This window comes from Carcharodon carcharias, chromosome 21, assembly GCF_017639515.1.
Source record: "Carcharodon carcharias isolate sCarCar2 chromosome 21, sCarCar2.pri, whole genome shotgun sequence".
NCBI classification, from domain to species: Eukaryota; Metazoa; Chordata; class Chondrichthyes; order Lamniformes; family Lamnidae; genus Carcharodon; species Carcharodon carcharias.
This window is the reverse complement of record NC_054487.1, coordinates 63,880,630-63,907,445: the sequence shown is the minus strand read 5'-3', so window position 1 is coordinate 63,907,445 and position 26,816 is coordinate 63,880,630. Positions and strand designations below refer to the sequence as shown.

Genomic DNA, 26,816 nt, shown 5'->3' with positions numbered 1-26,816 from the left:
GTTGGGCCTCGTCAAATGCCTAACAAAAACCCATGTAAACAACATCCACTGCACTACCCTCATCAATCCTCCTTGTTACTTCCTCAAAAAAGTTGATTAAGTTAGTAAGACACCATCTTTCCCCAAACAAAACCATGCTGACTATCCCTGATTAATCATGCCCACCGCTGAAGCCAGATTGACTGACCTATAATTTTCTGGCTTATCCCTTGCACCCTTTTTAAATAATGGTATAATGTTCATAGACCTCCGGAACCTTGCCTGTATCTAGTACATTTTGGAAAATCATCATCAGCACATCCACTATTTCCTCCCTGACTTCCTTTAACAGCCTGGGATGCAATCTATTCAGCCCTGGTGACTTATCCACCTTCAAGGATGCAAGTCCCTCCAATACTTCCTCTCTCATTATGCTTATTGTATCTAATATTTCACACACTTCCTCTTTAATGAGATGTCTGCATCATCCCTCTTCTTAGTGAAGACATGGACAAAGTACTCACTGAGAACCCTGACCATATCTTCAGCATCTATGCACAGGTTACCATGTACATCTCTGATAGGCCTTACCCTTACCTTAGCTATTCTCTTGCTCTTTATGTACTGGTAAAACATCTTTGGGTTTTCTTTGATTTTACCTGCCAATATTTTTTCATATCCCTTCTTTGCTTTCCTAATTTCCTTTTTCACTTCACCCCTGTGGTTTCTATACTGCTCCAGGCTTCCTACAGTATTAAGCTTTTTGTGACTCTCATGAGCTTTATTTTTCTGCCTTATTTCACCTTATATGCTCCTGGGTAACCAGGGGGTCTAGATTTGGTAGTACCATCCTTTTTCTTTGTGGGGACATGTCTACACTGTGCTGGTAGAATCTTGCTTTTGAATACCTCCCACTGACTTGATATTGTTTTTCCTTCTAGTAGTTGCATCCAGCCCATTGTGCCAGATCACGTTTCAGTTTTGTAAAATTTGTTTTACCCCAATTTATCTTTGTTCTTTTCCATGTTGATTCAAAATCTAACTGTATTGTGTCACGGTCTCCAAAATGGCTTCCCACTGCTACTTTACCCACTTGCCCAGCTACATTTCCTAAGACTAAATCTAGAATTGTGCTTCCTCTCAGAGGGCTTATTATGTGCTCGCTAAAAAAGCTTTCTTGAATGCAGTTCAAGAAATTTGTGCCCTCTGTGCCCTTCACACTGCTCATATCCCAATTGATATTCGGGCAATCGAAGTCCCCAACTATTGCTGCACTATTGGCTTTTGCACTCAGAAATTTGCCTACATATTTGCTCTTCTAACTTTCTTCCATTATTTGGGGGTCTATAGTACACTCCCAGCATTGTGGCTGCCTCTTTTTTATTTCTGAGCTCAACCGATATGGCCTTTTGATGCTTCGTTTAATATATCATCCCTCTTCACAGCTGTAATTGATTCTTTAACCAATAATGCCATGCTCCTACCTGTTTTACCCCCTCCCTATCCTGTCTGAAAACTCTATATCCAGGAATGTTGAGCTGCCATTTTTGCCCCTCTTTAAGCCAAGTTTCTGTTATAGCAATGATATCATGCTGCCACATCTGCCCACAGCCCATCGGTTTTATTTGCTACACTCCTTGCATTTACATATACACCTTTTAACACTGCCAAATTCCTGTGCTGTGCACTTTTTAACCTGTGCTTCTTCTGTCATTCAGAGTCACTCACTAATTCTCCATGCCCTGTTCCCTGCTCTGAATTTGCCCTCAGGTTCCCATCAGCCTGCCAGTCTAGTTTAAACCCTCCCCAACAGCGCTAGCAAATCTCCCTACAAGGATATTCATCCCAGTCCTGTTCAGGTGTGGACTATGTGGCGTGTACAGATCCCACCTTCCCCAGAACCGGACCCAATGCTTCAGGAATCTGATGTCCAGCCTCCTACACCAGCTTTCCAGCCACATGTTTTATTGCTCATTTCTCTCATTTCTGTACTCATTACCACGTGGGACTGGGAGTAACTGCTTTCAAGGTCCTGCTTTCTAATCTCCTTCCTAGCTCCCTAAAATCTGCTTTCAGGACCTCATCCCCTTTCCTACCTAAGTCATTGGTACCAGCATGGACCATGACCTTTGGCTGATCACCCTCCCCAGAAGAAATTCCCGCAGCTTCTCAGTGACATCCTTGACCCTGGCACCAGGGAGGCAACATACCATTATGGAATCATGTCTACAGACACAGAAACACCTGCCTGTGCCCATGAATTCCTTATCACTACCACTCTTCCTTTCTTCTTCCTTCCCTCCTGCACAACAGAGCCACCCATGGCGCCACAAATTTGGCTGTGACTGCACTCCTCTGAGGAACCAATGCCCTCACCAGTATCCAAAATGGAAAATCGATTGGTGAGCAGGGGACTCCTGCATTACCTGCCTAGTTCTCTTGGACTGCCTACCAGTCATCCACCCATTTTCTTTCTGCCTCCGGACTCCTATGCTGAAGTGTGACCACCTCTCTGAATGTGCTTTTCACGTAGTTCTGAGCCTCACAGATGCGCCATAGTGACTCCAGCCACCGCTCGAGGTCCAAAACCTAGAGCTCAAGTTTCTGGAGCTGGCAATACGTCCTACACATGTGGTCATCTGGGACACCAATAGCGTCAACGACTTCCCACATATTACATGACACACATCCCATACGACTGTGCTATCCTGCCATGACTTCAATTTACTTCCCTTATGTTAACTTTATTTTACTTTGGTTTACTTTTACAACATTATTTTACCTGGCCTTGAATGAACTTTGCTTTTGTTTCTTACTTGAATCCAAGTAGCTACATCTTTTAAAAATAATATGTTTTTCTAATTTTCAGCTACTTGAAGACCCTCCTGAACAGCAATTTCTCACCAACTGATGAACTTATGTTTCTCCTGTGATGTCACTCTTGGATGTTTTCAAACTCAGTCCTTTCTGCAGTTTTTTTTATCTCTGGAGGCTGAGAAAGATAAAGGAAAGAGCACCTCTCTCCACTGAACTCCCTTACTCACCAAATGCACAGTAATTCTGCTCCGTGCCAGTTGCACTCTATTGTCACATCTAATATCTTTCTGTTCTAAAGAACAAATCAAGCCTGAAGTATCAGATGTTCTCCTTCTGTTTCTAGCTTTTGCTTGAGTTTATCATAATTGCAGTATTTTTTCTGTTTTCATTTCTATGGTTTCAGTAGAATTCCTAGCTAGGTAAAATATGGAACAGAATTTTCATCATGGGGCACGTATGGAGGGGGGAAAATACGGAGGTGAGTGGGTGTGAAATATTGCTACTATGGTCAGTGTGCCAGTTTGCTGACACCATCTGACCCGCAGGCCATTTTCCACAGGCATGATTGGGGTCGGAAGGGCAAACTGCCCACAAGTTTCAGGCAGCTAAATAAAGTGAGTAAATGGCCTATTAAGGCCAATTGTCGAAGGCCAACTGGAATTTGAGATCTCCTGAGTCGGCGGCAATTAGAACAGCATCTGGAGGTGGTCTTCCTGCTGAAACCATGAGGCTTCAGGCAGGCTTTCAGGCGCTCACCGCAGCTGTTTCCCCCTCTAAAATGTGGCCATTTCTTAGTTTAAATGTTGCTGAGAGGACAGCTCCAGATCAAAGTGCTTGCGACCTCTCTCTCTTACCTGAACTGTGGCTCTAGCCCCTTCCGACCTAGAGTCTCTGGATTACTAGTCCCTTGACATTACTACCACGCCACCGTCTGCCCATACAGGAGTTTGTTCGTGCTTTGCATAAGAGATGTTTGCCTTTTTGCATGCCCAAAATTTTCAAACTGCCACTTCAAAAATCTCACAACCAAAACCTTGCAATTGTGACCAGCAATCTGACTCATCTTGGGTCAGAGAGGTTGTTTGGCAATCATGAACAATTATCACGTTATTGAATTATTAAGTGCACAACTTTGTGTTGAGTTTAATGGACAAATAACATGCAGCAACATCATGAAAATCAAGGAGGGTGAGGACAAGATGTTGTTTTCGTGAAGCTGATGGTAGAATGGTGCAAATTGGCTGACAATTTCGGATGGGGTATCTTTTCCTCGCCACCAATTGCTGACCAATTTGCACATTAATAATGATATGTCCCTTCATACGCTTTCTCATCCAGAAAATTCTGGACCAATGTTTCCATTCAAAAGTAATTAATACAACCATGGTGAATTGGGAGGATTGATTTAAAAAATGAAACACAAAAGTACTAGAACATTTGAAGCTCATGACTGATTGTGAACATACAAATGTCACCATTTGGACTATTGAACTGTTGTTTTGCCAGTAGAATAATGAGTAACTAGTTGGACTTTAGATTTACTGGTTTGTTAGTTAGAATACATCTAGACAACTTTTGAACTGGTGGGCTTGAATATCTGAGTGTTTTTTAAGATTATGGATGGCTGATGGAATTCATTTGCAAAGCAATTATTTTGACTGCCTTTAAAGAACTCAGACACTTGCATAATATATTTGGTTGCAGCACTTTATTGAAATGTATAATCTTCAAATCTACCAATTCTGCTATGTTGCTTACTCTGCAGTTTTGAAGTGTTTGTGTATACCATACCGCTTAAAACCTAGGCCTGGATTTTTCAGTCAGACACTGATGAACTCTGCACTGCCTTCAAGGATAGCTGTACACAGATGTAGCAATCTTTGTGGCTTTCACCTTTCCTGATGCTAATTCTATTCTGATACCAGTTATAGGGGGATTTCTGGCATCCAGCAGCAGTTAACTTATCAAGTATGCCATACAGTCAATCACATTGAAAAATTCTCACAGACTGCAAGGCAGGAAGTACAAGCTGATTTTATCATTCACTTTTTATAATTTTACAGGAAGCAAAATTAAGATTGAGACATACACGTGGAATTAAGTTGAATCATGAGGAAAAAATATTTTTTATCATTTTACGTATCTGGAATTTTTATCTGGGAAAAATTTGACATTCTACAAAATATGAAATTAGTTTTCAGAGTCAGCAAGGTTGTTTAGCAGTAATTTTAACTTTAATACACCATTAGAAGCCTCACTGCACCTCATTCAACAAGGTATAACTTTGTCAAGGTTTTTTACATTGAGATCAATAGTGTAAAAAATGGAAGTTTACATCAAATCAATTATTTTCAATTATTTCCATCTTCAAGGACTTCAACTCTCTAGGAATTGGGAATCACTGATAGAAACTTCTAGATTTTTGCATTTAACATTGGGTGAGTATGCTAGAAGTTGCTGACAGTTTCACAGAATGATGATGATAATAATAAATGCTGACAGGGGAGTTGTTGGTGTAGTGGTAATGTCACTGGACTAGTAATCCAGAGGTCCAGGCTAATGCTCTGGGAACACGAGTTCAAATCCCACCACGGCAGCTGGTGGAATTTGAATTCAGTTAATAAGTCTGGAATTTAAAGCTAGTCTCAGTAATGGTGACCATGACAGTGATCATTGATTGCTGTAAAAATCCATCTGGTTCACTAATGTTCTTTAAGAAGGGAAATCTGCTATCCTTACCTGGTCTGGCCTACATGTGACTCCAGATCCACAGCAATGTGGTTGACTTTTAAATGTCCTCTGAAATGTCCTAGCAAGCCAAGCACTCAGCTCAAGGACAATTAGGGATGGGCAACAAATGTTAGCCTTGTCAGCGATGCCCACATATCCTATGAAAGAATTTTTAAAAAGTCAGGCCCAAACATTAGTATTTAAGAATGGCATTTTTGGGGAATTATGTTAGAGAGAAGAAAATCTCCTAGATTGAAATACACTTAAATAACATTGGGCTGTGCCACTGTTTGGACTTTTGATTGGTGAATTTGAAAACATTATTCGGTTTGCCTTCAAATAGTCATTACTAATTATAGCCTATTACAGGACTTCAGTCTGCAACATGACTCAAATATTAACAACATGAAGTTATGGAACTGTGAGACTGGTCTGAAATTTTACTGAGAAAATAACACTTCACGTTGTTAAGAAACCTTCAGAGGTCGGGAACTCTGGTTCCCGACGAACCTCAGGCCTCTTGAGGTCTTGAGGCACACCAGCTAGCCAGGAATTGACTGCACGTGCACATTTCTGGTGTTTTTTACATTCTTCAGGCCAGGGACCGGCCCCTGCATCCGCAGAAGGGAAAAGAGAAAACAGCGCGAAGAAGCAGGCCGAATAATCTGATACAGATTGCCATTATTTTATATGTATCCGAGAGAGCAGGATATGGGAGGGGGACAGGGAGAAGGTCCCAAAAAAAGTGCCAGGTAAGGGAAAAAGCCGGGGGACAGAAATAGGTTCCTTAAGTGAAGTTAAAAGAAAGGAGCAGGGTAATAGGCCCCAAATTCAAGAAAGAACTGCAGGGTGCAGGCTTTAAGTGAAAGGGGCACAGGAGGAGCACAGGAAAATCCAAGGTGGCATCCAGAGATTGGCAACCCCCCGCTGGCTATTGGGGCAGAGGCACCCCTTTGGAGCAGTGGTGTTCTGTTTGGCACAGCTGAAGATCTGAAATCGTGCTTGGAAGGTGAAGCTTGAGTGTGCTTGGAGATCTAAGGCAAAAGAATCTCGGAAACCCTGCAAGTTGGGTTGCTGTTGAAATTGTCCGAGTGGGAGCAATTTTTGGAGAGAATTCCAAGGCAAGATCTTCAGATACGGAGATTGGAAACCCTTGTGCGCAAGATGAAGTTTCAGTGAGATTTTTAGTTACTGCCTTGTCTTGTGTTTCCCAGCTGTTCAAAATAATCACACTTTTTGACACAAAATGCTGGAGCTTTCTTTGAATGTATTTCACAAATCTCACTTCGTGCTGCTGACTGATACATTGTTGTTTGGCACCTGACTGCAGTGCAGTAGTGAGTGATGCGTCATTCTGAATATACATGTGCATAACAATATAGTTCCTAATTATTTACGCGTAACATAACAATATAAACATTACAGACCACAGTCGCAGCCCAATTAGACATAGATTTTAAAATTAAATTCAATAAATCTGGAGAAAAATTAACATTGAAAGTTGCTGTCTTGTCACAAAAAAACCAAACTAATGCTCTTTTGGAATGCATCCCCAAATAGTCTGACCGTAAGTCCAGTATTGCACTAAGCATTGACTCTTGCAGGACTGGATTTCCTCCACTTAGCTGCCCATTTTTTTGTGGGGCAACCAAAAGAGGAAAATCAGGGGTTTGAGCATCATCATCAAATAAACTCATGAGCAAATTTTCCTGAACCCTCACTGGATGCAGCCATCTTTACTTGCTGTATCCTACCCCACCACGCGTGGTAGGTATATATAGTTTTCTTCACAGCTGCATTTTCCTTTGTTTCCACTCTGAATTTGTTGGTAGTAGAGACCAGTTGAAGAGAGGAGGCAACTTGGGGCGGATTAGAGGTACTTCATCACTAAAGTCAGTATGGACCAGGCAATTTAGGTGTGAGAAACAATGTGAATATTCAAAGAAATACGTGATACAATACAAACCTGCAAATACCTCCGAAAGGTAAAAGCTCCAGTTCAACAAATAAGGCAGGAAACAGTATTAAGCTAAAAAAAAAGGATTAGATAAATGCATGGGAAAGTGGAAATTCAGCAGACTGAAACAGCTATAAAAGTAATAGGGATGAACAATTGCAAGCAATCTCAAAGCTAACAGAGAAAAATGGTGACAAGCGGATCTGTTGAAGTCAAATTGCAGATGCATTGTAATTTTGTAAAAACTCTCTGGATTTGGGAATTGTAGTCTATCTGCATATGTTCTTTCGGTTAGCTTCTAAAAAGCATTTCATCAGGTTCTACACAAGGGACTATTAGCAAAAATAAGAGTGCATCGAATTGGAGCTAACTTTGGCTTGATAAATTGTTTGAGAGTCAGTGTATGCATAATGGAAATGTACTGTAATTAGTGGTACACTGGGATACTGTCTGGAGGGAGTTGCCCTGGGGGATCTCAAAATCAACATCGAACTCCGTGAAGTCTCATGGCTTTAGGTCAAACTTGGGCAAGGAAACCTCTTACTGATTACCATGTACTGCAGCCCTCCTCAGCTGATGAATCAGACCTCCTCCATTGAACGCCACTTGGAGGAAGCACAGAGGGTGGCAAGGGTGCAGAATATACTCTGGGTGGGGAACTTCAATGTCCATCACCAAGAGTGGCTTGGTAGCACCAGTACAAACCAGGCTGGCTGAGTCCAAAAGGACATAGCTGCTACACTAGGTTTGCAGCAGGTAGTGTGGGAACCGACAAGAGGGAAAAACATACTTGGCCTCATCCTCACCAACCTGCCTGATGCAGATGCATCTGTCCATGATGGTATCCATAGGAGTGATCACCACATGGTCCTTGGAGACAAAGTTCCGCCTTCGCATTGAGGATACCCTCCATCGTGTTGTGTGGCACTACCACTGTGCTAAGTGGGATAGATTGCAAAAAGATCTGGCAACTCAACTGGTAAAACGTGAGACGCTGTGGGCAGCAGAATTGTACTCAGTCACCTCATGGCTGGGCATATCCCCCACTCTACCATTACCACCAAGCCAGGGGATCAACCCTGGGTCAAGGAAGAGTGCAGGAGGGCATGCCAGGAACAGCTCCAGGCAGACCTAAAAATGAGGTGTCAACCTGGTGAAGCTCCAAAACAGGACTACGTGCGTGCCAAACAGCAAACGATAAACCGAGCTAAGCAATTCCACAACCAACGGAGCAGATCTAAGCACATAGACATTAGTAAGAAAGAGTAGTTCCAATTAGATAGGTGTGGGGATTGCAGATCAATGATCAGTGAATGTATTGCATGTTATCTGTGAAAGGAACAAAATTGATGGTCTTTTCTCATTCCGATAGTTTGTGGAGTGAGCAAAACAGGTGATTTTTATTTTGGACTTGTAAATGAGAAATAACTCCCTTTAAATAACTTTAGATAATACCAGTTCTCTTTAAATAATTCTTCTTGTCAGCTGTTGCAATGAACTTGATATACTGGACAGGCGTCTTACTTGAAGCAGATAAACTTTATTACAGGGCTCGTTTGGAAGTTACATGCTTGAACCAGGTCCTGAACCTCCCCACTAAGATTACCTGCTCTTAGGGCTCATTTATCAATACAATCATGTGAGCCCTAAAGTTAGTAGGGAAGGTTATACCTACAATCACTATATTTCCTCCCCCTTTAGTTTTTTTTTACATTTCCTATTTATAAAGAATACTTTAACCCACAACAGATAAATATATACACAGGTCATGTGATTAAAGATAAAGTCTCTGAAGTGGTTTTCTAATTTGGCTGGAGCGGCGTAGCTCTACCACTTGAGATTCTCCCACTGGATCGACATGATCAGGAACTGCGGCGTTAGGGACATCCTTAGACAGTGGCAGTTCAGGATTAGGCAATTCAACAGAGACATCAGGCATGTCTATTCCAGGTCGTTCTGGCACCTCAGGAATTAAAGGTTCGACATCAGTTACAGGCAGAATAGTTTTTTTGTCTTTCTACTCCTTAGATAATTTACATGGTTTGAGCAATCCGGTCTTCCACTTCCATTTGGAATAACAAAGGTCCAGATTCAGAGATAATTATACCAGGAACTAGGTCCATTTCCAAAATTCCACATGAAAACTGTATCTCCCACAATAAATTTTCAAGCTTTGCTGTGAACATCGTGATTCAGTTCCTGACTACTCTGATTCTTCTCTACCTTCCCCTCTAAGTTTGGAAATACCACTCAACCTTGTACAAAAGCAGCCTTTCATCAGTAATTCAGATGGTGTTGGACCCATAGTTGTATGAGGAGCTGTAAGATAATTCAGTAGAAAACGTGAAATTCTTGTTTCTAACGTTCCTTTGGATAACTTCTTCATTCCTGATTTAGAAGTTTGCACTGCTCTTTCTGCTAACCCATTTGATGAGATATGATATGATGCTGTTTTAATATATTTAGTTCCATTTAGACTCATAAATCTCTGAAAGTATGCACAAGTGAAGACAGTACCATTATCTGAAACAATGACTTCTGGTAGACTATGTACACTAAAACATTGACGCAGCTTTTCAATAGCTGCACACAGAGTCCGGTGATCTAACTTCATACACATCCATTCACTTAGAATGTGCATTGATGATCAATAAAAACATGGTACCTAAAAATCAACCTACATAGTCTATATGTAGCCTAACCCAGGGTCAACCAGGCCACTCCCGCAAATGCAGTGGAGCTGAAATGGGAAACTTCTGTTGTTGATGACACTGACATGGATACTGACCATGTTTTCAATGTCACTGTCTATACCTGGCACCAGAAATAGCTTTGTGCAATCATCTTCATCTTCGATCTGCCTGGATGTAGACTGTGAAGCTCTGTCAAGAGTGGTTCCTCTTGCTTGCGAAGGGACGACAACTCTTGATCCCTCAACAGGATTCCATCTTGACAGCTTGCCTCTGTTTTACGGGCATGGAATAGTTTTATCTCTTCAGACACTGGTGAATTCGACTATCCTTGCATTACCTTGTCTTGAGTGTTTGACAAAATTGGATCCCTGTTTGTCCAATTCCTTATTTGCTTCACACAGACCGGTGAAGAGCCCAAGGAATTCAACACAAGCCCAACTTTTTGTGGCACTGGAGCACATATAATGCTATCTGGTAATGGAAGATGACTGAGTGCGTCTGCATCTCGATATGTACATCAGAACGGTGCACAAAGGTTACTCATACGTCAATCAAATCAAAGCCCAACTTTGAATTCTTACTGAGGCCATTGGCTTTATCCTCACTAAATAAACCGAACTAGTATTTTATGGTCCGGTACAATGGTGAAATGTCATCCATGCAGATACTGGTGGAATTTCTTCACTACAAATGTCACTGATAAATCTTCCTTTTCAAGTTGGAAATAACCCTTCTCAGCTGCAGAGAGGGTTCTGGAGGCATAGGCAGTTGGCCTTTCGGACTTGATTTCTGTCTTCTTCTAATTGCCGTAGAGTTTTGTCTCGTCCTTCACTTTGATTTCACAGTCAACCACGTTTCTCTCTGGTGAAATCTTAACTTGGTTCAGTTCGGTAGTTGAGCTACCCATGGATTCATTACCCACTCGTATCTCGGAAAGTTCCACGACTTTCCCTTTTGTTTCACTCAGCTGATTCTTCAGCTCTTCCATCTCCTTCTTGTATCTCTTGGCTTCCTCCTGGAACATCGAACATTGTTGAGTCTTCTCTGACAACTGTTTCTTCAGTTTGTTCAGAGTGGGGCTAAATTCATTTTGTTTCTTTTCATGATTTTCCATTGGAACCAACTCTGACCTGAGGGATCCTTGCATCCAGTGAAGAACCTTCAATTCTCCTAACTCATTCTGAAATAAACTGTCATACTCTCTTGTCAACTTAAGAATTCTTCCTGTTCTCACTTGAAAGATTTCTGACCAGTTGAGTTTAATTTTTCGTAACCAATCACGACCCAGAAGATTAGGTCCTTCACCTGTTACAATGATCACTGGAAGCTGGACAGTCTGTTGCTGATAGGACACAGGTACTGTAGCAATGCCCTTTACCTGTATTGACTCTCCAGTGTATGCCTTCGGTTGACCTGTGGTTTGCTACAGATTCAGTGGCTGAGTACTTAGGTATTTAAATGTGTGTTCTCCAACACTGTGGTTGAAGGTCCCATGTCTACCTAGAGGCTTCCCATTCACTTGAAGGATGACGGTTATTGGTACAGCTTTTACTGCTTTGACATTGTATAGGGAATAGGTATCAGTATCAGTAGCTTCTGGTTCTGCTATACTGTGCAATTCAATCATCTTGGTCTGCTGTCCAATTGGCTGTCTCAATTTTGCCCTGCCTTGCCTTATTACATACCCTTTTTGTAGCAGTAATGGCATTCTGCCTCCTTAAATCTGCAGGTTTCCGGTACATGGTTACCCCCCCATCTGTAACAGATTGACTTCTGAATCACTGCTGAGGTGCTTCCACTAAGCCTTTTCATTTTTCGAGCAGCAGAAACTGTCTCCCGCTTTGCAGCTGTCCCTCTGGTTTTCATGCCAGATCCGGTGGTAGGTTCCTACCTCAACTGAAAATCGGCACTCTGTTGCACACTTTGTAAAGACTGCAAGTCCCTCTTAGCACTTTATAATGCCAGCACTATTTCCATGACGCATTTCAAATCAGTGTTAACTTCTGCAAATAAACAGCTATGAATGGCATCTTCATGGACATCACAAACCAATTGGTTCCTCAACATGTCATTGAGTGTATCGCCAAAGTCAGTGCTCAGTCAACTGTTTCAACTTCGCTATATAAGTTGTGATGGACTCTCCCAGGGCCCTTATTCTAGAGTTAAACTTAAATTTCTGCTTAGTTACCGAGGGCTTTGGCGGAAAATGCATCTTCATGAGGCCTACCAGCTCGTTAAAAGATTTAGAATTGGGCATGTTCAGGGCCGTCGGACTGCAGATGAGGTTATGTGCCTTGCTACCACAGACATTTAAAAGAATTGCTATCTGCTTCTCCTCCGCCATTGTTTCATCCACCACAAAATAAAAACCTAGGTGCTCTATGTATTGGCTCCAGTCTTCCATGGACAAGTCATAAGGGTTCATTTTCCCGAAGAGTGGCATGACTGGTGAGTATACTTTTCTTTCTTTCCTTAAGAATTGCTGTACTCACATTTACAAGGCGAGGTGCAGCATCGGAGCTATTTATCCTCGTTGCCAATTGTAATGAACTTGATGCACCAGATAACTTTGAATCAGATAACTTTATTACAGAGCTCGTTTAGAAGCTGCATGCTTGAACCAGGTCCCTGACTAGAAAACTCCGCCCCTAAGATTACCCACGCTTAGGGCAGATTCTTCAGTACAATTATGTGACCCCTAAAGGCAGTAGGAAAGGTTATACCTACAATCACTACATCTGTGAATCAGCAAAAGCTAATAATCAAGCTGTTACAGTTAACTCAGTATCTTGAAGGTAATTGTACATTTGGCCGCTGGGTTTTTTTCTGAATTTAGAATTACAGAAGATAAAGGCCAATTTAACAAAGGAATTTGTCTTGTTTTAATATTAATGGATTAGAAATTATGAAAGACTTTGTTACAAATTGCATGGCTTTTTACTAGACTCTGAATGCTTCCTTCATAGCATGTAAAACATTGTTAACCAACTGTGGAATGATACTACTCATTGAACTTTTAATATGGCTTAATTACAATGTGATTTTAAATGATTCAATTTTATTTCAATCCATAATGTTGTATTAAGCATGGGTTAATGTCTTATCCATCATATTCCAAAGTAGAAATGAGAGTCAGTGTTCTTTTTGTTATTTCTTACTTAGCTTTTTCTCTTTTCAGATGTGGCTCGAGCCATTGAATTGCTGGAGAAGCTTCAGGAAAGTGGAGCAGTACCGATCCACAAACTGCAGTCCTTGCAGAGAGTATTACAGAGTGAATTCTGCACTGCTGTCAGAGAGGTATGGAAATCATTGTATCCTGATGTAAAAATAAAAACTTGCATTTATATAGTACCTTTCATGACTACAGGATGTCCCAAAGTGCTTTACATCAATGAAATATCTCAGAAGTGTAGTCACTGTTGTAATGTTGGAAATGCAGCAGCCAATCTGTGCACTGCAAACTCCTACAAGTAGCAATAATATAAATAGGTATTGGTTGAGGGATAACTGTTGGCCAAGGCACTGGGAGAACTCCTCCAATCATCTTTGAATAGTGAAGTGGGCTCTTTTATGTGTACCTGACAGAACCCTGGTTTAATGTCTCATCCGAAACTGTTTTGAAGATGCAGTGTCCGGAACTGTGCATAGTCCTCCAGTTGAGACTAGACCTGGGCTTTGAGTAGCTTTGGCAAAATTTCTTCCCCATTGTATTTTCAACCTCCAGTTTCCCCCATTTTGTGAAATGAGCGCACTTCATAGCAATTTTTTGAGCATGTGGTCCTGTTCATTGGTAGTGGGCATGAATCTTTGGAAGGGCATAATAGGCAAGGAAGGAATAGGGAAAACAAATTCACCCTCCTCAAGAAATGCCTGGAACATGACCATGTCATAACAAACATCTGTTCTGCCAGTGAGAGAAGCACAAGAGCTCATGACAACATCCACGGTCCAAACACTGGCACTTGTTCCAGTATGTCATCACTCGAGCAAGGGATCACAGAGATGTCCACATCACCTGCGCCATGATAGGCACCATTGACAGCTGGACCGATCACTGTCTATCTGACCTACCATCTCCATCAACCTGGCTCCTACCCAGCAAACAACAGAAGCAATGCTGCAAGAAAGTTAATATTGAAGGCGTCAAAGATCCCACCAAGGCATCCTTTCTCAGTCAACACCTTACTCCCAACCTCTGAACCTCCAGCCACCAGGTGCTGCAGTGTGCCCATAGTGCAACATAACCAGCATCTGCAAAGAAGCTCTCAGCCTCTCTATCAAGGAGCATCATGACTGGTTTGCTGCAAAAGACTAAGAAATACAGGGCATCATAGAACATAAGCACAAAGCTTTTGCAGACTGTAAACATCATCACGCTTTAAGGGAAAAGCAGCAGTCCTACAGACAACTGAAGGTAGTAGTAGTGGAGTGGTAGCGCATAAAATCCGCAGCATAAAAACAAGTGGTGAGTAGAAAGATTGCTGGAGATCCAACAACTTGTGGGCAACAATGTACACGGTTTCTTCGAGTGTCGTCAAGACGATCTATGACCCAAGCACTCAAGCACCTACCCTGCTGAGAGCCAAGCATGGAGGGGTGATCATCAATGATCGATAAGCAGCCCGTGTTCGCTGGAGAAAATATTTTGCAGAACTCATTAACCGAGATCCCGTCTTTGACTTGAACATCCTCAATTCCATTCTCTAATACCCCGTCCAGTTTGGTCTCAGTGCTATTCCAGTCCAGAGCAAAGTTGAAAAAGCCACTCAATAGCTGAAAAACAATAAAGCATCTGCAACAGATGGAATCCCTGCTGAAATTCTGAAACATGGCTGAGATCTATTCCTGGCACAGCTGCACTCCCTCATATCCCCCCCACCTGTGAAGGGGAGTGCAGGCCAAGGAATCTCAAGGATGCTGGAATCGTGACTGTATTCAAGAAAGGAAACAAGTTCAACTGTGGTAACTACAGAGTAACCACAGTGTTTGCCAAAGGGAAGATCATTGCAAGAATCCTCCTCAACTTCCCCCTCCCAGTGGCTGGAGAACTCCTTTCAGAGTCACAATTTGGTTTTTGCCTATTGAGAGGCGCCGCAGACATGATTTTCACTCCTTTGCAAATTCAAGAAAAATGCAACGAACAGCATCAACCACTGTACCTAGCCTTTGTCAACGTCATGAAAGCCTTTGACTTTGTCAACTGCAAAGGCTTATGGAGTATCCTACTCAAATTTGGCTACCCTCAGAGATCTGTAATCATTTTCACCTATTCACGATGACATGAAAGCCGCGATCCTCACCGAGGAACCTCCACAGAGTCTATCTCAGTAAAGACTGGGGTCAAACAAGATTGTGTCCTCGCACCAACTCTCTTCTCCTGTGCCTTGTTCGCATCTCACAAACTACCCACAGGTGTGATTAGCCACAGAACAAACAGGCAACTGTTTCATCAATGCTGCCTTCAATCCAAAACTAAGATCACTCCAACCTCTCATGAACACTTTAATCACAAGAAATGGTTCATCTTCAAGGTCTAAGAAGATTCTGGAAGAATTTGTGTTCTAAGAGACACAGTTCTTTAAAGAGTTACTGCAGGTCTCTGATTGCTATTCCTGGGAAAAACATCATTTTACAAGAAAAAGGTAATTAAGCAGTTCTAAAGAAGCTGGAAATATTTTGACCCTGGTGCACTGTGTACAAAAGGGGTCACATGATAGTTTATAGCTCTGAAAAGAAACTACGCCTGGAAAAAACTGTTTAAAAGTTGGTCTTGGTTTTGCTTTGAGAAGAGAAAGGACCAACTGCTTGTGAAAGGAAGGCAGCAGCCTTTTTGCAGTCCAGAGCCGGTCCACAGCCGGAAGTGAATATATGCTGCCCCTAAGTTGCTATGTGCTGGAATAGAGTACCTGCAGATGTTCCTTGAGTCCCCCTGAAAAGCAATGCAAGTGTCATTGAATATTTTGCAGATCAGCACAAAGTGACCAACCGTATAATCCAGATTCGTTGGCAGAGTTCCTTTAATTTTATTTTTATTGTGTGTGGTGTGTGTGTGTAACCTGTGGAGTAGTGGGGCTATTATCAGCTGCACACTCCTCCCAACCCAGTTGTGACAAACCTAATAGAGCTTCAGTGTGTTTCTGTGTGCTCTCATTCAGAAGCTGAGCTCCGGGTCATTGCCAACTTCCTCTCTGAAGCATAAGAGAAAATGGGCCTTTCACTAAACACCTTGTGAGAGAACCTGTGTTTTTAAATTTAATTTGTACTTTGAGGCAGACCTCAACTAAACAGAAACTGAACGGAAGACTGAATGGAAAGGGAAACAGTTCAGATAAACAGGAAACTGATGCTCCCAGTTTCTGAGGAAACAACAACAAACTGAGGCTTGGAAACCAAAACTTTTGGCAAACTGAACCTGTTTAAAAGATAGAGAAGGACACAGATCAGTCCAAGCTGAGCAATAGCAGTTGATGAGACCACTGGTGCAGTACAAACAAGCTGAACAAAACTGAAGAAAGCAGGGTCCAGATCAGGAGCTAAGAATATGTTGCTGCAGGTTACTAGAAAATAACATTGGTGGGTCGACCCCATCCCGACCAACTTGAGCAGGTTCTGCAGCCGTGTGCCATTTGTGGTGAAGACTGTGCTCTTGGAACTTGTGTTGGTTGTGAACTGCTGTAGGGCAAGGATCAGATTATCTCCTAAAAGGATCAGAGCTGAAATTCTTTGTGAGGAAGATAGTTTTGAAGGACTTGGTGACTGAGTGTGATCAGCAAAAATCTGTGGACCTCTGAGCTGATTTGTAGACCTGTCTTAGATGTATCTGCCATTTAATCTGCAATTTATAGTTTATATTTGACCACAATTTGCCTGTTAATTCATGTTTAACTCATGTTAATTCTGGATGTCAGAGTATAAGATAGATAGTATTTAGTCTTTGCTTTGTTGAGGATTTCATATTTCTTTCTTTTATAAAAAGAGAAATATATTGGTCTCTGAGTTTGTAACAACCTGGGAAACTAAAGATCTCTTCCAACTGGCTTCCACAACACACATCTTCCCCCACCAGCACCTCAACACAGCGCCCCCCCCCCCCCCCCCCCCCCCCCCCAAGTCGGTTAAGTTCAATGACGAGATCCTGGAAGATGTGGACAATTTTCCATATCTTGAGAGCCTCCCCTCAATGAAGGCAGCCATAGGTGACAAAATTCATTATTGCCTCTATTGTGCTCAGCCTTTGACTGATTGAGAAAAAGATATTTGAGGACCAGCATCTCAAACTTAAGGCTAAGGCCATGGCAGCAATCTCCTTACTCCTATATGCTTCTGAGACTTGGACAGCCTACAGCAGGCATCTCAAAGCACTGGACAAGTACCATTAGGTGCACCCCAGCAAGACCTACAAATCAGGTGGCAATAAAGACAATCCAATAGTAGCATCCTCTCCCAAGCCAACATGCCCAGCATCGAGGCACTAATCATTCAAAACCAGTTACACAGGGTGGGACGTATCATTCATATTTCTGACACCAGACTTGCGAAGCAGCTGTTCTATTTGGAACTCAGTCAGGGCAGGAGACTCTTAGGAGGACAGTGGAAATGCTTTAGGAATGCCCTCAAAGCATCCCTGAAGAGATCACGGAAATGCTTTAGGGATGTCCTCAAAGTATCCCTGAAGAGATCAAACATCCCCACTGACTCATGGGAGACCCAGACTTGTGACCGATCAAAACGGAGCTGGTTGATTCGGGAACACACAGAGGCCAACTTGAGGCACCGGAGAGAATGCACGAATCTCCAAACAGCTCATCTGCCTGACTCTTCAAGCACTGCCTGCTCGGCATGTGGCAGAGTCTGTGGATTGCATATTGGATTTATCTGCCTTTTCCGACACCATCGAACAACCAGAGTGGAAGCATGTCATCCTCGATCCAGAGGGACTGCTTAAGGAGAAGGCAGCGGGAGCATCGGCCCTCATTTTTAGGCATCGCTAGCAGTTGCCTGAAATCAGCATTCCACCAACTTAAATATGAAAAGAACGAAGATTAGTCCTGCACTGTTTCCACTTCCTCCTGCAAAATGCATGCAAAACCATGTGGAGAAAGTGTCTTGATACCTCAGACTATTCTTTCCAATTCTACTGCAGGCCTTAAGGGGACCAGTTTTATTTATTTTTTCCTTCTGTGAAGCTCCTGCCATCTCTACGGCTATACCTTGAACAACTATTGCCCCTGCCAATATAGCTGCTGATTTAATATCCAATGTCAGGTCAGCTACCTCTGGAGGCACAATCAGCTTTATTAAAATGAGATCAGAGGTCCATTTACAAAGGAGCCTCGAGCACTGCCCTGGCTTCTGGTGCAGGTATGAATTTCCAACCCATTATTTCTGCATGTTTTGGCAAGCAGGTCTTCAAAAATTCTCCCTTAGAAAATGATTATCACATCAGACCCATTTCATAGGCAATCATACTGTGAGTCTTAAGGTAGCATTACTTATATGGTGAGCATGAAGCAAACATTGCTTTTGAAATGACTACTTATTCAGGAAACTTACCTTTTATATAAGTTTCTTGAATTCTTTTCACATTCCTCACTATAGTTTGTTTTATTGTGTCTGTGAATGTTGCATTCTTCCACCAGTTACCTTTTGATTATAAATCAAGTACATGGGCTTTCCATTCATGGTGAGCAGAAAATACAAAATTAACTTTATAATTCATGCAAATATTCTGAAAATTTACTTAATTGGTAATGGATGCATTCTGAATGTGCAGAGTCATAAAGTCGTAATATTTGTGTAATTGCCGCAAAATTGCCTCACTACTTCTTTCCTGCTTTAAGACACTCGTTAAAACCTACCTCTTTGACAAAGCATTTAGCTGTCAATGTATCAGCAATTACATTATCAAGGTCCAATAACAATCATCTTGTAGTTTGACAATTACATTGTACAGCAATTACATTGTTAAAACAGGTGATGGGCATTGGCTCACCCACAACTGGGTACAGCTGTAACATTCCAGAGGGGAAAGGAACTGGGAGTCTGTCACTTTGTTGAGGTGGCTGAAGAATAAACCTGCTTGAGGTAAAAGACCAGCTGCAGACTAATTCTTCCCTTTTGTACAATTATTGGAATCAACATTAGCTACCTACCAAACATTTCCCAGTCGCGCTCCATTCAAAAAATATTCCGCTTTTTTACTTTTCTTACTGAAGTGGATAATTATGCATATCGCCAGGTTGTATGTATTCCATTTGCTATATTCTTGTCCACCCACCCAATTGATCTAGCACTGCTTCATTCCCCTTTAGCTGGAAACATATTAATCAAGATCATTCGCTTGTAAACCTTTCAATAATTCGTCCCCTCTTTCTCTTTACACGGTTACTGTTCCTGTCTATGTTAGGATGATTGAAGTCTCCACCCCCCCCCACCCGTCTTATTACTACAGTTTTTGCACCTCTCTGCAATTTGCCCTCAAATTTGCTTCCCTGTATCCTCCCACTAGTCAGTGGCCTATTGTATACACCCAGTGGTGTATTAGCTTCTCTATTGTTCCTTTATTCTAACCCACTAGATCTTGTCTTTAACCCCTCAACTATATTGCCCCTTTTCAGTGGTATTATATTTCTTTGTTTAACACTGCCAATCACACGCCCACTCCTGTTGTTTCTTATCAACTTTCTGGAACATCTTGTAGCCAGGAATAAGTTCATAATCTTCCCCTTGGAGCCAGATTTGAGCTATTGCCATTATAATTTAGTCCCATCTGGCAGCTTGTGCCTGCAGCTCCCCAACCTTATTTACCACACTCCATACGTTAGCACAAATGCATTTCAACCTCTTTATCAGATTGCCTCACAAAGCCCACTGCCTGATCCCTTCTATTTCTGAACTATTCTTTACTCCAGTGCTATTTGTCTTGTCAATATTTAGTTGGAGGAAATTTCGGCTCATCCACTACTGGATATTGGACAAGCAGTCTGACAATTTAGAGACAGTTGGGGGGTGTTGCAAGGTGATGGTGGGGTAGAGTTGGGTGTCGTCAGCGTAGATGTAGAAACAGATGTGTCCTCACATGATATCATGGAGATGGTAGTGTAGTAGTAATGTCACTGGGCTAGTAATCCAGAGCAAAAAGAAAAATACCTGGAAAAGCTCAGCAGGTCTGGCAGCATCTGCGGATAGGAGCATAGTTAACGTTTTGAGTCCAAATGACCCTTCAACAGAACTAAGTAAAAATAGAAGAGAGGTGAAATATAAGCTGGTTTAAGGGGGGGTGAGACAAGAAGAGCTGGATAGAGGGCTAGTGATAGGTGGAGATAACCAAAAGATGTCACAGACAAAAGGACAAAGAGATGTTGAAGGTGGTGATATTATCTAATGGAATGTGCTAATTAAGGGTAGAAAGCAGGACGAGCAAGGTACAGATAGCCCTAGTGGAGGTGGGGTGGGGGGAAGGGATTGAAATAGGTCGTTCCTGGGACACCCTGGTCACTTGCATTTCACTTGCACTTTCCTCAATTTAGTCTACTGCATTCGTTGCTCCCAATGTGGTTTCCTCTACATTGGAGAGATCAAACGCAGACTGGGTGACCACTTTGCAGAACACCTTCGGTCTGTCCGCAAGTATTACCCTGACCTCCCTGTCACTTGCCATTTCAACACTCCACCCTGCTCTCATGCCCACATGTCCGTCCTTGGCTTGCTGCATTGTTCCAGTGAAGCTCAACGCAAACTGGAGGAACAGCACTTCATCTTCCGACTAGGCACTTTACAGCCTTCCGGACTGAACATTGAGTTCAACAATTTTAGATCATGAACCCCTCCTGTATTATCCCCACCCCCTTTCTGATTTTCCCCCTCCTTTTTGTTTTTTTCCAATACTTTATATAGATTTTTCTTTTCCCACCTATTTCCATTATTTTTAAGTGTATTTCCATCCATTGTTTTATCTCTACCTATTAGCCTATTTCGATCCCTTTCCCCCACCCCACCCCACCCCCAGTAGGGCTATCTGCACCTTGCTCGTCCTGCTTTCTACCCTTAATTAGCACATTCCTTAGATAATATCACCACCTTCAACACCTCTTTGTCCTTTTGTCCGTGACATATTTTGGTTATCTCCACCTATCACTGGCCCTCTAACCAGCTCTTCTTGTCTCCCCCACCCCCCCCACCCTTAAACCAGCTTATATTTCACCTCTCTTCTATTTTTACTTAGTTCTGTTGAAGGGTCATTTGGACTCGAATCATTTGTGCTCCTATCCGCAGATGCTGTCAGACCTGCTGAGTTTTTCCAGGTATTTTTGTTTTTGTTTTGGATTTCCAGCATCTGCAGTTTTTTGCTTTTATCTTAGTAATCCAGAGGCCCAAGCTTATGCTGTGGGAACAAGGGTTCAAACCCTGCCATGGCAGCTGATGAAATTTAAATTCCATGAATAAATTTTATTGGTAAAACATATGGAATTGAAAGTTAGTTTCAATAACAGTGGTCATGAATCTATAATCGATTGTCATACAACCCCATCAGGTTCCTCAATGTCCTTTGGGGAATGAAAGTTTCCACCCTTACCTGGTCTGGTCTACATATAACTCCAGACCCACAGCAGTGTGGCTGACTCTTAACTGCCTTCTGCAAAGGCCCAGCAAGCCACTCAATTCAAGGGCAATTAGGGGTGGACAACAAATGCTGGCCTTGCCAGAAATGCCTGTATCCAATGAACGAGTAAAAATAAAATCACTGATGAGCACCATACTGTTGAGAAATAGGAGGGGCTAAGGATAGATCTTTGGGGGACTTCAGAGGTAGTTGTGCAGAAATGAGAAGAGAAGCTGCTGCAGGTGATTCTTTGGTTAAGACTGGAAAGAAAATGATGGAACCAAGCGAGTCGCACTCAGCTGAACAATAGACGAGAGGCATTAGAAGACGAGGTGTGGAAAAATGTCAAAGGCTGCCAACAGTTCAAGAAGGGATAGCTTACTATGGTCGCCATCATTCAGGTTGCCATTTGTGACATTGATAAAGGCAATTTCAGTATTGTGGCAGAGGCAGTAGACTGTTTGGAGAATTCAGATGTGGAATTCACAGAAAGATGAGTATAGATTGAAAGGCGACAACCTGTGCAAGAAATTTGGAGAGGCAAGGGAAGTTGGAGAGGGGTAGCTCGCAAGAATGGAAGGATCAAAGGTTGGGTTTTTGAATAAAGATGAAAGTAGATTTGAATAGGTGAAGAGTAAACTGTTGACAATGCCAGCTAACAGTGGGACCACAAAAGGAATTTGGGTAGTCAGCAGTTCAGTGGGAATAACATTAAGAGAACAGAAGGTGTGTTGCATGGACTAGATGAGATTGCAGAGGCAATATGAGGAGATAGGAGAGAAATTAGGGAAAAATGTGAATTTAAGGCTAATGAAATGGGGGAACCTTGGTGGAAATAAGTTTGGCTCACTGGACTAGGGGAAGGGAGGGAGGGAGGCAACATATAAGAATGTCTTTCATTCATGTAGCACTGTTGTGAAACACTTCACAAAGAATATTTTGATTAGCTACTGCAAGATGTGCCAGCAATTATTGGAAATGAGTGATGGGTTGCTTTTGTAATGATTTTATAATTAAGTGATGGTTTCCAAATTAATCAGTGAAATGACATTCAGCAACCGTAGGACATGCTGTCAACCAATCGGGCTTTATAAAGTGGAGTGCAATTCTGAGTACCATTATCCTGTCACTGGGCAAGAGGCCATTATTCATGACATTTATAAAACCCTGCAAAACTCTCCAGAATTGCTAAGCTTTTATGCAATTTATAGTATCCACAAATTTACTCAAGGAGGCTAGAGACAGCTGCATTCTATATCCATGAGTTTCATTGTCCTCATCTGTTCATTTAATGATTCTAAACCGCTGCTTGTAAGCTTAAATACATCTGCATCTATTGTAACAATAACGCTGTGGTCTGAAAGCTATGTATGGCAAATAGTATGAATTATAGCGTTTTGTACAGATAAACAGCATCCTGGTGTAAAACAATGTGATCTCATTCATACACAAGTCACTTTGCTGAATAAAAGAAGTCATAGTCATAGAGTCATAGAGGTTGACAGCACAGAAAAAGGCCCTGCGGCCCATCGAGTCTGCGCCGGTCAAACAAGTACCTAACTATACTAATCCCATTTTCCAACACTAGGCCCATAGCCTTGTATGCCATGGCATCGCCAGTGCACAACCAAATACTTCTGATATGTTATGAGGGTTTCTGCCTCTACCACGCTTTCAGGCAGTGAGTTCCAGGTTCCCACCACCCTCTGGGTGAAAAAATTCTTCCTCACATACCCTTTAACCCCCTGCCACTTACCTTAAATCTATGCCCCCTGGTTGTTGATCCCTCCAACAAGGGGAAAAGTTCCTTCCTGTCTACCCTATCTATGCTCCTCATAATTTTAATTGACTTAATTTGAGTATTATGGAGTTCCTGTTAAATATTCAGATGTTAAATCAAGTTTTGTTATTTTTTATTCATTCATAGAATATGAGTGTTGCTGGCAATGCCAGCATTTATTTTCCATCCCTAATTAGCCTTGCGAAGGTGGTGCTGATCTGCCTTTTTGAACTGCTGCAGTCCATGTGCTGTTAGGGAGGGAGTTCCAGGATTTTGACCCAGTGACAGAGAAGGAATGGCAATATATTTCCAAGTCAGGATGGTGAGTGGCATGGAAGAGCATTTCCAGTGGTGGTGTTCCCATCTGTTTGCTGCCCTTGTCCTTCTAGATGGTAGCATTCGTGGGTTTGGAAGGTCTAAGGAGCCTGGGTAAGTTCCAGCAGTGCATCTTGTAGATGGTACATACTGTTGCCACTGTGCATCGGTGGTGGAGGGAGCAAATGTTTGTGGGTGGATTGCCAATCAAGCTTGCTGCCTTGTCCTGGATGGTGTCAAAAGCTTCTTGAGTGTTGTTAGAGGTTCACTCATCCAGGCAAGCAGAGAGTATTCCATCACACTTCTGACTTGTGCCTTGTAGATGGTGGACAAGCTTTGAGGAGTCAGGAGGTGAGTTACTCACCGCAGGATTCCTATAGTCTCTGACCTGCTCTTGTAACCATAGTATTTATATGGCTTGTCCAGTTCAGTTTTGGTCAGTGGTAACCCCCCAGAATGTTGATAATGGGGGATTCAGTGATTGTAGTGCCATTGATGTGTAGATTCTCCCTTCTTGGAAATGGTCATTGCCTGGTACTTGTGTGGCATGAATGTTACTTGCCATTGTCAACCCAAGCCTAGTTATTATCCATGTCTTTCTGCATTTGGACTTGGACTGCTTCAGTACCTGAGAAGTTGTGAATGGTGCTAAGCATTGTGTAGTCATCAGCAAACATCCCTATTTCTGACCTCATAATGGAAGAAAGGTCATTGATGAAATAGTTGAAGATGGTTGGGCCTAGGACACTACCCTGAGGAACTCCTGCAGTGATGTTTTGGGACTGAGATGACTGACCTCCAACAACCTCAACAATCTTCCTTTGTGCTAGGTATAACTCCAACCAGTGGAGAGTTTTCCCCCTGATTTCCATTGATCCCCTTTTGCTAGGGCTCCTTGATGCCACAATCAGGCCAAATGCAGCCTTGATGTCAAGGGCAGGCAGTCACTCTCACCCTACGTCTAGAGTTCAGTTCTTTTGTCCATGTTTGAACCAAGGCTATAATGAGGCCAGGAGCTGAATGGCCCTGGCAGAACCCAAATTGAGCATCAGTGAGCAGGTTATTGCTAAGCAAATGTCACTGGATAGCACTGTTGATGACCCTTTCCATCACTTTATTGATGATTGAGAGTAGACTGATGGGGCGGTAATTGGCCAAGTTGCATTTGTCCTGCTTTTTGTGTACAGGACATACCTGGGCAATTTTCCACATTGCCAGCTGGATGGCAGTGTTGTAGCTGTACCGGGAAAACTTGGCTAGGGGTGCAGCAAGTTCTGGAGCACAAGTCTTCAGTACTATTGCCGGAAAATATTGTCAGGGCCCGTAGCTTTTTTAATATCCTGTGCCTTCAGCCATTTCTTGATATCAGATGGAGTGAATTGAATTGGCTGAAGACTGGCATCTGTGATATGAGCACACAAACATATGAACATATGAGCATACGAAATAGGAGCAGAAGCAGGCTATTCAGCCCCTCGAGCCTTCTGCACCATTCAATAAGATCATGGCTGATCTGTTTGTGTTTCAAGTTCTACCTTGCCATCTACTCACAATAACCTTTGATTCCCTTGCCAACAAGAATCTATCTAACTCCACCTTAAAAATATTCAGTAAGCCCACTTCCACAGCCTTCTGAGGCAGAGAGTTCCAAAGTTGCTTAATCCTCTGATGAGAGAAAAAGAAATTCGTTATCTCTGCCCTTTAAGGGTGACCTCTAATTTTAAAACAGTGCCCACTAGTCTGGACTCACCCACAAGAGGAAACATCCTTTCCATGCCCACCTTGTCAAGACCATTCTCGATCTTGTATATTTCAATCAAGTCACCATTCACTCTTCTGAATTCCAATGGAAACGAACCCAGCCTGTCCAACCTTTCCTCATAAGACAACCTGCTCATTCCAGGTATCAATCTGGTAAACCTCCTCTGAACCGCCTACAACTGATGCTGGAGACCTCCAAAGGAGGAGGCCGAGATGGATCATCCACTCATTGTTGCAAATGCTCCAGCCTTATCTTTTGCACTGATATACAGGGCTCCCCCATCATTGAGGATGGGGATATTTGTGGAGCCTCCTCCTCCAGTGAGTTGTATAATCGTCCACTACCATTCACGACTAGATGTGGCAGGATTGCAGTGCTTGGATCTGATCCTTTGGCTGTGGAATCGCTTAGTTCTATCACTTGCTGCTTATGCTCTTTGGCACAGAAGTAGTCCTGTGTTGTAGCTTCACCAGGTTGACACCTCATTTTTAGGTATGCCTGGTGCTGCTCCTGGCATGCCCTCCTGCACTCTTCATTGAACCAGGATTGATCCCCTGGCTCAGTGGTAATGTTAGAGTGGTGGATATGCTGGGCCATAAGGTTACAGATTGTGGTTGAGTACAATTCTGCTGCTGCTGATGGGCCACAGCGCCTCATGGATGCCCAGTCTTGAGTTGCTAGATCTGTTTTAACTCTATCCAATTTAGCACGATGGTAGTGCCACACAACACGATGGAGTGTATCCTCAGTGTGAAGGTGGGACTTTGTCTCCACAATGACTGTGCGATGGTCACTCCTTCCGATACTGTCATGGATAGATTCATCTGTTGCAGGCAGGTTGGTGAGGATGAGGTCAAGTGTATTTTTCCCTCTTGTTGGTTCCCTCGCCACCTGCCAAAGATCCAGTCTAGCAGCTATGTCCTTTGGGACTTGACCAGCTCAGTCTGTGGTGGTACTACCAAGCTACTGTTGGTGATGGACATTGCTATCCTCAGTGCATCCTCCAAGTGTTGTTCAACATGGAAGAGTACTGATTCAGCATCTGAAGGGGCATGATACGTGGTAATCATCAGGAGGTTTCCTTGTCCATGTTTGACCTGATGCCATGTGGCCCAGAGTCGATTTTGAGGACCGTAAGGGCACTCCCTCTTGACTATATATCACTGTGCTGCCACCTCTGC

General features: G+C 42.6%; 1 protein-coding gene across 2 annotated transcripts in view; it reads left to right on the top strand.

Annotated features, from left to right (window-relative positions):
* lin7a (lin-7 homolog A (C. elegans)) overlaps nucleotides 1-26,816 on the top strand; it is a 97,476-nt gene that overhangs the window by 22,947 nt on the left and 47,713 nt on the right. For both annotated transcript variants that reach the window (XM_041216529.1, XM_041216530.1), the window contains exon 2: nucleotides 13,355-13,473. In XM_041216529.1, the coding sequence (XP_041072463.1) occupies nucleotides 13,355-13,473 (119 nt within the window). The remainder of the gene's footprint in view (nucleotides 1-13,354; nucleotides 13,474-26,816) is intronic.